General features: G+C 56.4%; 1 protein-coding gene across 1 annotated transcript; it reads right to left on the reverse strand.

Annotated features, from left to right (window-relative positions):
* Positions 1 to 1,527: 1,527 nt before the first annotated feature.
* Positions 1,528 to 11,923, reverse strand: SERPINA5 (serpin family A member 5). Its single transcript, XM_034992489.1, has 5 exons — positions 11,839 to 11,923; positions 5,505 to 6,137; positions 3,863 to 4,133; positions 3,381 to 3,528; positions 1,528 to 2,811 (listed from the first exon to the last, which is right to left on the reverse strand). Exons 1-5 carry the CDS (start codon positions 11,846 to 11,848, stop codon positions 2,623 to 2,625), a joined length of 1,251 nt encoding a protein of 416 aa, XP_034848380.1. The 5' UTR covers positions 11,849 to 11,923; the 3' UTR covers positions 1,528 to 2,622.
* Positions 11,924 to 12,264: the final 341 nt, after the last annotated feature.

A 12,264-nucleotide genomic window follows, 5' to 3' on the forward strand; every position in this document is an offset into this window, starting at 1 on the left:
CACAGTTTCTGTTGTTACACTGTGCTGTTACTGGATAGGATGGACGAGGTCAACAGGAGAAAGGACGACGGTGGGGAGCTGGGCGAGCAGGTGCGCGTGGGTGCGAGGAGCGCCCCCTACAGGGCTGAGTGGAGGTGTCTGCTCTTGTGCCAATGGGAGAGTGAGGGACACGAGGGGTCCAGGGGGTGCTCAGGGTGTGATGCAGATGACCAAACCACCCTAAAATTGGGAAGAAAGAGAACGAACACCAGCCTCACGTTCAGGGTCCCTGTCCCAGATGGCAGCGTGGGAACCTGATCCCCTTTGCTCTCCTTCAGGTGCCCTATACTGGCCCGGAGTGAAGTCTCCATGGTTCCCGCACAGTACAGCTCGCTCAACACCATTCTCCAGCCCTTCCCTCCGCTGGAGTCCCTTCCCTGTTCCCAAACCTGCTGTCTGTTGAAGGCTTACTTACTCCTTAGACCAGCTAGGTACCACCTCTTCTGAGAAAGCTTTCCTGATCTCTCTCTCCCAGGTGCTGTATCATTTCGTTCATCCCAGGATTGTGTGACAATTGAGCAGCGTGGCCTGCAATGACACCCAGCAGGAGCTTCAGGGTGTGACATGAGGCACCCCAGAGCCCATCCCGACCTCACACATGGTAGCTGTTTTGTGACCACGTGCCCAGTGACCTTCAGACAATGCTGGACCTTGGCCTGACACACATCACACGGACGGGGCCTCCCCCTGACCTTGGGCTGGCTGAGCAAACAGCGAGAGAAATATCTGCCAAGGCAGAAGAGGCATTTCGCAAGGGAGAGGCACACGGGAGCTGATGTGGCCCCACGAGGAGGCCCAATCCTGAAACGCTGTCCTGAGCTGAAAGCACAGACGCAGACGAGCTGTCCCCATCCAGTCGCGGCCATCTGCCCGGCCACATGCCAACATGGGTGCCATCCGGGTCCTGGAGCCTGAGCCTCTCACTGGCCTCAGCCTCTGGGCAAGCACTCACGTCCCCTCTGTGAAATGGGTACACTGACATGCTGTGTTGAGGGATTCAGGAGATGACAGATGCAAGGGGTCCCCAAGGGCTGGTCCAAAGTAGGTGTTCAGTACTTTGGGGTGTGGCCAAAGCTTGGGGTTCTGACCTTGTTTGATCGAGGGGGCATCCCTTTGCAACACAGTGCAGAGTCTGGGATCAGAGCGGTAGGAGCAGCCTTACTGGGGAGCAAGCTAGGGTCGTCATGCAGGGTGGCAGCAAGCGCTCAGATTTAAGGGGGCAGCTAATTAGGGGACAATTTGAGTGAAGGACTCATTCGCTCATTCGTTGATTCTTCAAAGTATCCGATCCCATTCATTTGATAGATGAGGAACCGTCTGTAGTGGCTTTCATAAAGGAGGAGAGAGATTCAGCTTACCTGCATCACAGGGGAGTGGATGGCCGAGAGGCACCTGACCCAGCCTTCTGGTTCTTAGTCATGTCTTCCCTGCAGCAGAGCACAGGGCTGAAAATGTGGGTCTGGGGGCCACACGCCCAGGGTCAAATCCTGCCTCCACTCCTTAGAAGCTGTGTGGCTGGATAAGCAGCCTGCTCTCTGCAAGCCTAGCCTTTCCCATCTGTAAAATGGGGACAACAGCCGTACCTGCCTCCCAGCAGATAAATGCAGCCATCCAGGTAAAGCGCCTAGCACTGAGCCTGCCACATGGTAAGCTATTAATTTCGCCATTCCCAGCGTTATTTCCGTAAGGACAATGACACCCAGTGTTTGCAGAGTGTTTTATTGTTACTGTCGACACTAAAAGTCACAGTTAGTCATCAATGTCTTCAAAAGATACTGTAGTATTCGCCACAGGTCTCTGTGCTCCTGTCCCCAGCCAACGCCGGGAGGTTGTAACTGAAGCCACAGGATGGTTCGATGCCGTGATGGGCCATTTCCACCCTGCTGTCCACTTGCTTTTCTTCAAGGACAAGTAGCACTGGAATGTGTTAAAATCTACTGTGACTGGCAGGGAACACCTCAGCTTCCTTATATAATGTCGAGGAGCCTTCCACCCTTCACCTGATCCTTCATTGTATGCGAGGGGGAAATGGAGGTCCAGAGAGGGACAGCATTACCCCAATGTCCCACAGCTGGTTAGCTGGGACAGAAGCCCCATTCCAGACTCCCATTTCAGTGTTTTTTCCACACCATGATGAACTGATGGCTGGTATTGCTGGCAAGAGGAGGACTCGGCTTGGAAATACATTTCTTGGTAGAAATGTCTACCAGAACAATCCTCCTACAGAGCTCTAGGCACCGGACTGGGCGTCAGGGGCCTGGATTCTGGGCTTCTGTCTACCACTAACATGCCGTGTGACCTTGGGCAAGTCAACCAACCTCTCTGGGCCTCAGTGTTAGACTCCACTGATGAAGGGTGAGGGCAAAACCAAATGCTCTTGAAGGTGCTTCAGGGTGTCCACGTCATGCAGTTGTGTGAGAAGAAACAATCATTAGTATATCAATACTGTGACTATTATTACTTGTGAAAGCCTCATTAGTCCACAAAACCTGTGTAAATCACCAGCTCCCAGCAGAGAGATGCCACAGTGCACCTTCAACTTCCACTACAGAGGCCTGTGGCCTTTCAGGAGAAACCCCGACCTCAGGGGTGGGTCACTTTGCCAAGGAAGAGGATGTTGGTGGAATTCTCCACAATAAGCATCATAAAAGGCCTGTTGAACATGACCCTTTGAGAGCTCATTGGGGCCGACTTAAACATGAAGATGGCCTCTGTGGCCGCAGCTGCTTTGGTCCCCGACTCGTCCACCTCCACCACGGCCTTGTGCACCATCTGCAGAGGAGACATCAGGTGTCACCGAGCCACCAGGAGCTGGGAGATGCCATCCCAGGAGGTGGCAGAGCTTTTGCCTGTGGCATCCCTGTCCAAGTCTCTGTGCGACTTCGCCACCACGCCGGTTGCAAATGACACAGCCGTGCAGCTACTACGCACCAGGATCTGCGCCGGGAGGTGACAGCGCCTTGCCTCCCATTGAATTCTCACGGCGTCTCGCAGCAGCGCTGTGACTCTCCAGTTTTATAGAGAGAAAGGAGGCTCAGAGAGGGCAGGTAATTGTTGGAGGTCACGCAGCTAGTGAGTGAAGGAGCGAGCCCCTAATTCTTAGTTTTGATTGTTTAATGAGAGTCCCTCCTAAGACACAGTGCTGGATATAGTTTCCCACTGCACATAGGATAAGACACAAAGTGGTATCTTTGCTTCTTGAGGGAAAAGAGGAGAGAGAGAGAATGTGGAACGTGGAATGGAATGGAATGAAAAGAGCGGAGTGGAGTGGGGTAGAATAGAATAGAACAGAAGAGAACAGAAATCTCTGAAAACAGGGGCTCAGGAGCTTCCGAGCTCACCTCAGACACCTGGATGCTGGAGTGGTTGGTGATGCCAGTCAAGTCAGCATGGGAGGTGAAGACATCATTGATGCCCAGCGTGGGGAGGACCTCCTTCAGCCGGTAAGAGCCCTCGATGGAGAACTTGGGAAGGTAGAGCTCAAGCTGCCTGGAAAGAGGACAGAACTTTTCTTAGAGTTTCCCTAGAGCATCAGCTCACTGAGCTCATAGCCCTGCTATCTCCCCTCGGCTTTGTAATGGTCCTCCCGCCCCTTGCCCAGAGCCCACCCCACTCTGGACTTGGACCTGGGCTGTCCCCAGAGGTCCCTGCCCACTCCACTCTGATGGCTCCCTCCAGCTAAGCCAGGCCCTGGGGGCCGGGACCTCTCTCGATGGCTCTGGGTTTGGAGGCCGCTCCTGGGCTGGGTGAGACCCTCCCACCACCGCTCTGTCTCCCTGGGGGTATGCGGGGCCAGGCTGGCCCCACGTCACCTGCAGAATACCTCTTTGTGAACATCTTGAGCCACTTCCTCAGTGTTTCTCCATTCAGTCCGTTCTCCAGCCGTCCCATCCTGCCCTCACTGGGGAGAATGAAGAAAGCGGTGGCATTCCCTTGGTAGGGGACGCCCACCACCTTGCAGGAGAGGTTTCGGTCCAGGAAGTAATAATAATGGTCTTCCCGTTTCATCATGGGCACCCGCACCACCGTCTCTGAAGTCACATGGAAATCCTGCTTTCGGGTGCTTTTGTGGTCAAAGCTTGTCTCCCACTTAGCTAAATATCAAAATGGAAAAGACATTAGAAATTCTGAGCTGCAAACAGTGTCGAGACAGTAAACCCATCAAACAGAGCTCATCTTCCCTGGCACAGTCCCCTCGGTGGCAGGGACCACGGAACCCCTGGAATAGAAAGGTGAGCCCTTTTATAACTTCGGGGACGTGCCTGAACTTTCTGTGGGCCTTTTCCTTTGACATGGGCAAAGCAAGGAGGATGCTTTCCATGTCTTTGGAGGCCCTCAACTGCCAATGGTGTTTGTTTGATTCTCTGGGGTTACTCAAGGTCAAATATGCTCGGGAAGAGGGTCAATGGTACGAATGGCTGACACATCGACACTACACCTGGGGGAGTTATTCTGTTGTTCACTCTTTTCCCATTTTTGGATTTTGATCTAAGTTTGGGAGACAGGTTTGTAAGGTTCCTGGACATACAGGGTTCTTCTTACTGAAAAGCCCTCAGTTATGCTTCCTGCTCCGTCTGATTCCTGCTGCATTTCTACATCAATGAGATACAAGTAGTTCTTTCCATCTTCTTGGTAGTCATCAGATTCAGAACCCACCCCAGTGCCCCTCGTAGCTTATGTCTGGCTATCCAGTTGTCCCCCGCAGCCTGGTGTCCTAGAGAGAGCCCTGCCCTGGGGGATAATAAATCTTGGATTCCAAGCTGGATTGCTTGCCATTTGCACTCCTAAGAAGGGGGGAGGTGGTTAACAAGCTAACTATTTTCCTCTTTCCTCCCTCCCTCCCTCCCCTCCTTTATTCACCCCTGTCTTCCCATCTTCAGCCAGGCCCCATACAGGCACCGAGGGGCTCAGCATCTAGAAGGAGAAGCTCTCATGAGAGCCGAGATGAGTAGGGGTATCCACCAGAAACGTCAGGGAGCTGAACGTGGAGAGATCTGCTGTTGTGGGAGAGGGGGAGAACTCTCCAGAGGGACAGGTGCTTGTCAGAGGATTTCTCCACTGAGGAAACAGCCCCTAGGAGGGCATGGGGGCAAGGAGGTGGGGGCAAGGGAAGGCCCTCCAAGGTCCTTCTAAGACCCGCAATCCTGCCCCGAGTGGTGGTATGGTACGGTGGCCATGGCGATCTTGTGCTTTAGATCTAGTGTGTAAGCTATGACCCCAGGGCCCACGGACAGGACCCAGCTCTTCCCTCGTGGGGGACACAGCAGTCCGGGGTCACTGACATCCCCTTACCCTATAGGAAGATGCCTCTGTCTTACCCTCAGCTGCTTGTTGGCCTCCATCTGTCAACAGGCACCAGAAGGGACTAAATCTACTCCCACCCCTTTATGTGTGTGGGCATTGGGTGCTCTTTTGACAAAAGCAGCAGAAAGGAGAAAGTTCAGGCTTGTGCGCAGGGGTCTTACCTTTAAAGAAAATGTAATTCACCATAACCATGACCTCCGTGCTATCTAGGTCCTCAGCCAAGTCCACAATCTTGCCTTCCGTTTGCTTTGCCACGTAATCATTGATCTGCTTCTGGGCCCCCATGGGGTCCATGAAGTTTGTGGGGAAGGCGTCTGCCAGGTACAGCGTCTTCACGGCATTCAGGAAGGTGTCCTGGAGGTGAAATGTGGGGCTGACGAACAGGGCGTTGCCAAGGCTCAGCTGGATGTCCTTCCTGGGCTGGGCGAACTCCCGCAGCAGCTGGTGAAAGGTGACATGGAGCTCCTCCTCCGAACCCTCCTGGGGGCCGAGGCCCAGGCCTTCTAGGATCTGCACCTTTGTGTGCGATCGCGCCCCCAGGGACAGCATGGCCAGCGTGGTGGAGATGCTCAGAGGGGAGAAGAAGATGTTCTGGTCGGGGGCAGCTGTAGCCAAGGCCCTGTAGAGGTCGAAGGCAAAGTCCCTGCTGGCGGGGGCCCGCGTGCTGAGCACGGGCGGCTCCTTGACTCTCTTCTTTGCCTCTCGGGAGCGGTGGCCGCGCAGGCTGGCGCCCAGCGGGCTGAGGAGCGTCAGGCACAGGAGGAGGCAGACCTGCATTGTGGCTGCTCCTCGTCCTGAAAGGCAAGTGGGCAGGGTCCTCAGGGAGGGTGCACAGCTGGTGCATCTCCCCAGCCAGGAGACTGCGGGGAAGTGGGTAAGGCTCACGTCCCAGAGATGTGACCACCCGACGTGCAGCATCTAAGGGAGAGGTTGAGCCCGTGCAGTTGGGAGAGAGGGTTTAAAGAGAGCCGTGGGGGCTCGAGGACAGACACGTGGGGGACTTGGGCATCTAAGGGTCAGGAAAGTTAGGAGAAGGCAGAGCATGCAGACCCGAGGTGCAAGAGTCCTACCACATCAGGGTACGTGCCACAGGGGGGTGGGGGGTGGGAGTGCAGGGCTCTCCTCCTTCTGCCTGGTCAGCATCTCTGAGGTTCCCAGGGAATGAGAAGCCTGCTTCCCAAGTGGCCTCTGAATGTCACTTCAACCCCTGGGGGCAGCATTTGCAAGGCCTGGTGGTCCTCCTATGAACTCAGACCAACTACCCCCCACAGGCCCCTCAGACTGCCGGTCTATCCTTGTTCACTCAGCAAATATATATTGAGCATCTCCCACATGGCAGGCAGGGTGCCGGGCTCCAGAGATTCATTGGTGAACATGTGGATGCCAACTGGTTCTTTTCTACTTCCCCCGGGGCAGGGGTGGGGGAGGCGCTGCGCTAGGACCCTGGGGCCATCCTGGCACCTCGTCAGAAGCACCTCCCCCCCAACCCAGGGAGGACATTCTGCCCTCTTAATGTGAGCACCCCAGCTTCCCTCTTATTCTATGGTGGCTGAATTGTGGTCCTCAAACTCCTGTGTTGAGGTCTTAACCCCCAGCACCTCAGAATGTGACTGTACTTGGAGATAGGATCTTTAAAAAGGTAATGAAGTCAAAATGAGGTCCTACAGGCGGGCCTTGATTCAGTCTGGCCGGTGTCCTTGTGAGAAGAGATTAGGCCCCAGACACGCACAGAGGGAAGAGCATGTGAGGACCCAGGGAGGAGACCAGCATCTCCGAGTCCAGGAACCAGCCCTGCCGACACCTTGAGCCGAGACCAATTTTCTGTTCTGTGATGCTTTGTTACGGCGGCCTGAGCCAAGACATCTCTTCTTCCTTCCGTCCCCCAGATGCGGGGGTCTCCTGGGTGGGCCCTGGGGGGTCTTCAGCCCCTCCTCCCCTTCCTCCCTCCTGTCCACCTACCTAGACCCCTTGCCTCCAACCAGAACCCTTCCTGTGCCCGGGCCTCCCAAAGTCCCCTGTGCTCACGGTCCACCTGTGAGCAGCCCAGCCTCCTGAGTTCAAAGCTCGGCCCCGCTGCTTCCTACAAGAGAGCGGTTTGGGGCAAGCCAGTCACACCCCGTGCCACCGTCCCCCACCTGTACAGCAGAGATGACGCCGGGACCTGCGCCAGCGGGTGGCTGGGGCTTTAAGCAGTCGACATAGGGCAAGTGTTGTGGCAGGGCCCGGCGCAGACCTGGTGGGGTGGCAGGGTCAGCGGTGGCTTTGGCAGCTTCCAGCCAAAGCCCCGCCGAGATCCCCCAGCTCCCCAGCTGTGCCGTGGGGACGCGCTCTCACCGCATCCTTGCTCTCGTGTGGGCCTGGCGACCTGTCTGCTGAGGAAAGCCCTTGACGGTGAGAACTCCCTCCAGCTGGGTCTTCCACCACGTCATCAGGTCCCCTGACCCCCACAAACCCCAACCCCAAAGGGCCCCAAACAGCTGCATTGGACATTGCATGCAAAGTCGCCCACTGCCGGTGGCAGGGTAGTTGCGGGGGGCTCCAGTGACCTTGGGGGTCAGGCAGACCTGGGCTGCCGTCCTGTCTTTGAGCAAAATCGAGGGACCTGAGCAGCCCCCACCCCCACCCTGGACTCCACATTGCACCTGAACTCACAAAGGAGGCTCATTTAGAATGTTCTGTCTGCAGAACCTCCCACCACCCAGGACCCCAGGCAGCGGCTGCAGCCGTCTCGGGCCTGCTGTTGGGCACTGCGCTGTCTCCTCGTACTGCCCTCCATCAGCCTCACACCCACCCTCAGAGGCAGGTTCCGCTTCTAGCACCATCTACGGAGGGGTCACCGAAAGCTCGGAGCGGCCGAGTCACTGGCTGGTGGGGCACGGCTTGGGCTCAGACCCAGTTCTGCCGCACGGAGACCAGGCACTGAATCGCCACGCCATTTGGCTTCTCCGGATCCCTGGCCCTCCTTCCCTGCGACAGCCCCCAGCCTTTGTGTCCCCTGCCTCGGCAGCCAGCAGAAAATTAAGCCGCAGGGTCTGGGCACCCCCTTTCTGTGTGCACCCTGAGAGTGCAGGTCTTTAAAGGACATGGGTGGGTGGCTTAATCTCTGTGTCCTTTAAATTAGTTAATTTTACGGCACGGTATGGTCCCTCCTGCAACGTGTTAGAGCATCAATGTAGCAGGATGCTGCTGAGCACACATTCAGCTCAACACCCCCACCCCCCCATTATCACAGATTAACACCGAGCTGGTAAAAGAAACGCTTTCAAAGAATAGTTGCAGACACCGAGGGAGTGTCCTGCTTGGATGGAGCCCAGGGGCAGTTGGCTCAGGCAGGAGGGAGAGTTCTGGCCTCCTGTCCCTGCAGCCAACCTGGTGGCCTTGGGCCAGTCTGTGCCCCTCTGAAGCCCTCATTTTGTTCGTAAACAACTCAAGGTCTGTCACAGTGCTGTGGCCAGTAACCCTTCTCCCCACCCCTGCCCCCCGTACCCAGCCAAACAGCAGAGGTCTGGTGGGCCAGAGCTGCTTTCCCAGCATGCTCTGAGTCTCCCTGGACAGCGGGGTCTCCTTAGAGGGGCCTCCAGCCTCATCCACTCTCCCCTAGGCTGCAGGTTTGGGACCTAGAACCCTCAGTCCATTTGGGCCCACTCTCTATCTCTTATTAAAGCCAGACACTCTACAAATATTACTACATTTAACCGTCAACGAAAGTAAGCATCATTGAGACCGTTTTACAGATGGATTAACTGAGGCTGAGCAAAATGGTACAGCTTGTCCCAGCCAGGGAGTGATGGAACTGGGATTAAAATCCAGATTCCTGTGACTGGTGTACACACGGCCCCTTGTCTTCTTTTCATGACTCTGAGACCTCATTCCTCCTCTCCTGTAGCCCCTGGGGAGTATCCCTGGCTCTTGCCCAAGCTGTTCACCTGTATGAGCCCCTTTATACCCCTCCACAGCAACACGGAGTCGGTATCATCATCATTGTACAGAGGAGGAAACAGAGGATGAGAGAGAGATCGCTTCTGAGAAAGTGAAGGCCTTAGGGTGCTCGGTTCAGGTTTCCCAGTTTCAAGCCCAGCCTGCACCATCACAGTCCTGGGCCTCTGGTGGAAATACGCAGCTTTGACAGAGTTTTGTGCTGATGCCAAATCTGCTCCAGGCCCTGGGAGCCTGGCCCGTGGGACCCTGGCCCAGCTGACCCTCTCCTGGGCCCCCTGATGCCGGCGTTTCTGCAGATAGGCCCCCACAGGTCTGAGGGAGGAGAGCAGATCATTCAGGCTCATCCGGCATCCCAGGCCAAAGTGGCTTGAGCCGGCTGGTGTGGGCAGGGGAAGGGCAGGCGCTGAGGCAGTCCTCCCACTGATCCCCCCACCCCGCCCCCATCCATGGACTCAACATCTGCTTCGTTTATTCCAAATGTTAGGCGACAAAGTCCTACCGGATCAACTTTGGACTCAGCTGGGGGAGGCGTGTGGCTGAGGTCTATCCACTGATTGCAAAAGGAGATGTAGAGCCTTGGGGCGCAGGCAGAGAGGGAAAGACAAAATCCCAGCCTCCCCTGGATCCTAAAGACCCAGGAGAGCTTCCTGGCAGCAGTAGCCTAGGGAACTTTTAAAATCTTCCTCCCCACCTCCAGACCATCAGCGAGGCTTGTGGGTTTCTAGCTCCAGAGCATCTCTGACATCAGCCTGCCTCTCCCCATTGCTCCTGCCATGTCCTCGTAGAGACCCTTTCACCGGCCCACTCCCCTTCTCCTCCGGCCCCCAGAGCCATTCTGAAGGCATCTCCCTCAGTCACCCCCCCGGGGCACAGTGCCCCCTGCCCAAGAAGGCCATTGCCGCCCCCGTGGTGTGTGGGGGCAGATCCAGCTTCTCCCTAGGCCTCAGGCCCCCGCTTGAATGCCACTTTGGGTGTCGGGGTCCCTCGCCTGTGCCTGGCCACACCCCCCCACCGTGTTGTTATGCTCTGTAAGGGCCTCTTGATTGTTAATCTCACTGCTCCACCGTGATGTGAGCGTGAGCCCACATGCATTTGCTGGTGCCTTCCGGGTTCCAGCCTCTCTTCCCCACTGGAGCATGTGCTCCTAACAGAGAGGACCCACTCCGACCCTGCTCTCCCTGCAAGATTTGCAGTCAGCGGCTGGTGCTCACAGCCCTTTTTGGAATGAATGAATGAATGAATGAAGTGCTCAGAGGTTTTAGACGCCATGCTGGATGTGGAGTCAGGCTGGGCTCCCAGGGCTTGCCAACTCCTGCCCAGCTGCTTGGCTTCCATTTCCCTTTTCTTTCTTAAAAACCATTTTATGGAGGTCCGACTGACATACAAAGAGCCATACATCTTTACCGTGTACACCCGTGAAACCACCACCACCACCAACACATCCATCAGCTCCCGGCCCCCTCTGCCCGCCACCTTATTCTTCACACGGTGGCTTCCTGATCCATGACCTAGGACATTGGCCAGGAGAGCAAGAAATATTGTCGTATTTCTTGCCAAGGGGCCCCATCCTTAGAAAAACTGGAAAGTACACTCCTTTTTATGTCGACATTTTGCTTATTTAACAAATCGCCTGGGGGCGCCTGGGTGGCTCAGTCGGTTAAGCGTCTGCCTTCAGCTCAGGTCATGATCCCAGGGTCCTGGGATCGAGCCCCGCATCCGGCTCCCTGCTCCGCAGGAAGCCTGCTTCTTCCTCTCCCTCTCCCCCTGCTTGTGCACTCTCTCACTCTCAAATAAATAAGTAAAATCTTTAAAAACAAAACAAACAAAAACCAAATTGCCAAGCAGCATCTAGAGCTCGAGTGGCCACTGTGACCCCTCTGGGTGACAGCCTCCAGGCAGGGCGGCCCTCACTTGGGGAAAGAGAGATATTCCATCCTTTCTCCTGAGTTCTCAAGGTCCGAGATTGCAGGCACCGGAACAATACAGAAAAGCTCTGGGTTACGGAGCTCTGCCTGTGGACCAGACGCTGCGTCCCCACGACCTTACTTTGGTTCTGCACCTCGGCACTGTTCTTTGCTGCGGGGGCTGTCCCGCGCCTTGTTGGGGGGGGTGGGTTAGGGCCTCCCCGGCCTCTTACTCACTAGATGCCCGTGCAGCCCTGTCTCTAGCTGCACCAACTACAAATGTCTCCCGCGGTTGCCAGATGTGCCCCAGGGATAAAATCACTCCTGGGTGAGAGCTACCAAGTACTGAAACTTCACAGCTGCGGGAGGTGTAATGATTTGCTTCTTACCTAGAAGGACACTGAGGTGTAGCCAGATGGAGGGAGGGTCGTGCCCAAGTTCACATGGCCAGGGGGTGGTGGAGGGGGGTCTCTGCGGCCTCCAAGGCCCTGGCTCCTTCCCCAGCACCGCGGGGCGTTTTCCTGGTCGTTCTGGGACAACACCCAAGCTTTGAACCCCCCCAGATCCCATAACCCCAGTGTCCCGTCCTCACTGTCCCCCATACGCCCTCAAGCCCGTGGGCCCTCTGTCCGCCCTCAATGCCTGGACTTACTTTGTCCCATGGCCAAGCGTGCACGCAGTGGAGCTCACGGTCCCTCGTGTTCAGTGAAAAGCAGAGTGTTGGGACCGGAACCAGCATTTGCCACTGACCTTTGTTGGGCCCTGACTCCGCCCCCCCCTCCCTTGGCCCTGCCCTGTCCTGTCCCGGCAGGCTTCTGGCCAATGGGCGGGCTGCTGGCACAATCACCTGGGCTCTGACCCGGGCCACCCGCTCACTGCCCCACCGCCAGCCCCGCCAGACCCCCGTTTGCTTGCAACAGCAGGTTCCCCCGGGAGGCCACCCGCTGTGGCATTCCAGACATGGAGAAAGGGACACCACCCTCTGGCCAGCCTCCCCTTCTCCAGCTTGATTCCATTGTCTCCTGCAGTCACTTGGCTACACATCTGGGGGAGTGCGGTGTGAGCCCAAGAGCTCTGC

The sequence above is a fragment of the Mirounga leonina genome, unplaced genomic scaffold (assembly GCF_011800145.1).
Source record: "Mirounga leonina isolate KUSES-001 unplaced genomic scaffold, KU_Mleo_1.0 Mir_82, whole genome shotgun sequence".
In the NCBI taxonomy this organism is placed as follows: domain Eukaryota; kingdom Metazoa; phylum Chordata; class Mammalia; order Carnivora; family Phocidae; genus Mirounga; species Mirounga leonina.

What these genes read in the sequence shown, in the direction of transcription:
- SERPINA5 (XM_034992489.1), bottom strand. An exon ending in GAATTACATTTTCTTTAAAG is followed by an intron (nt 4,134 to 5,504) that starts GTAAGACCCCTG and finishes TTTGATATTTAG; the next exon opens with CTAAGTGGGAGACAAGCTTT. An exon ending in CCAGCATCCAGGTGTCTGAG is followed by an intron (nt 2,812 to 3,380) that starts GTGAGCTCGGAA and finishes TCTCCTCTGCAG; the next exon opens with ATGGTGCACAAGGCCGTGGT.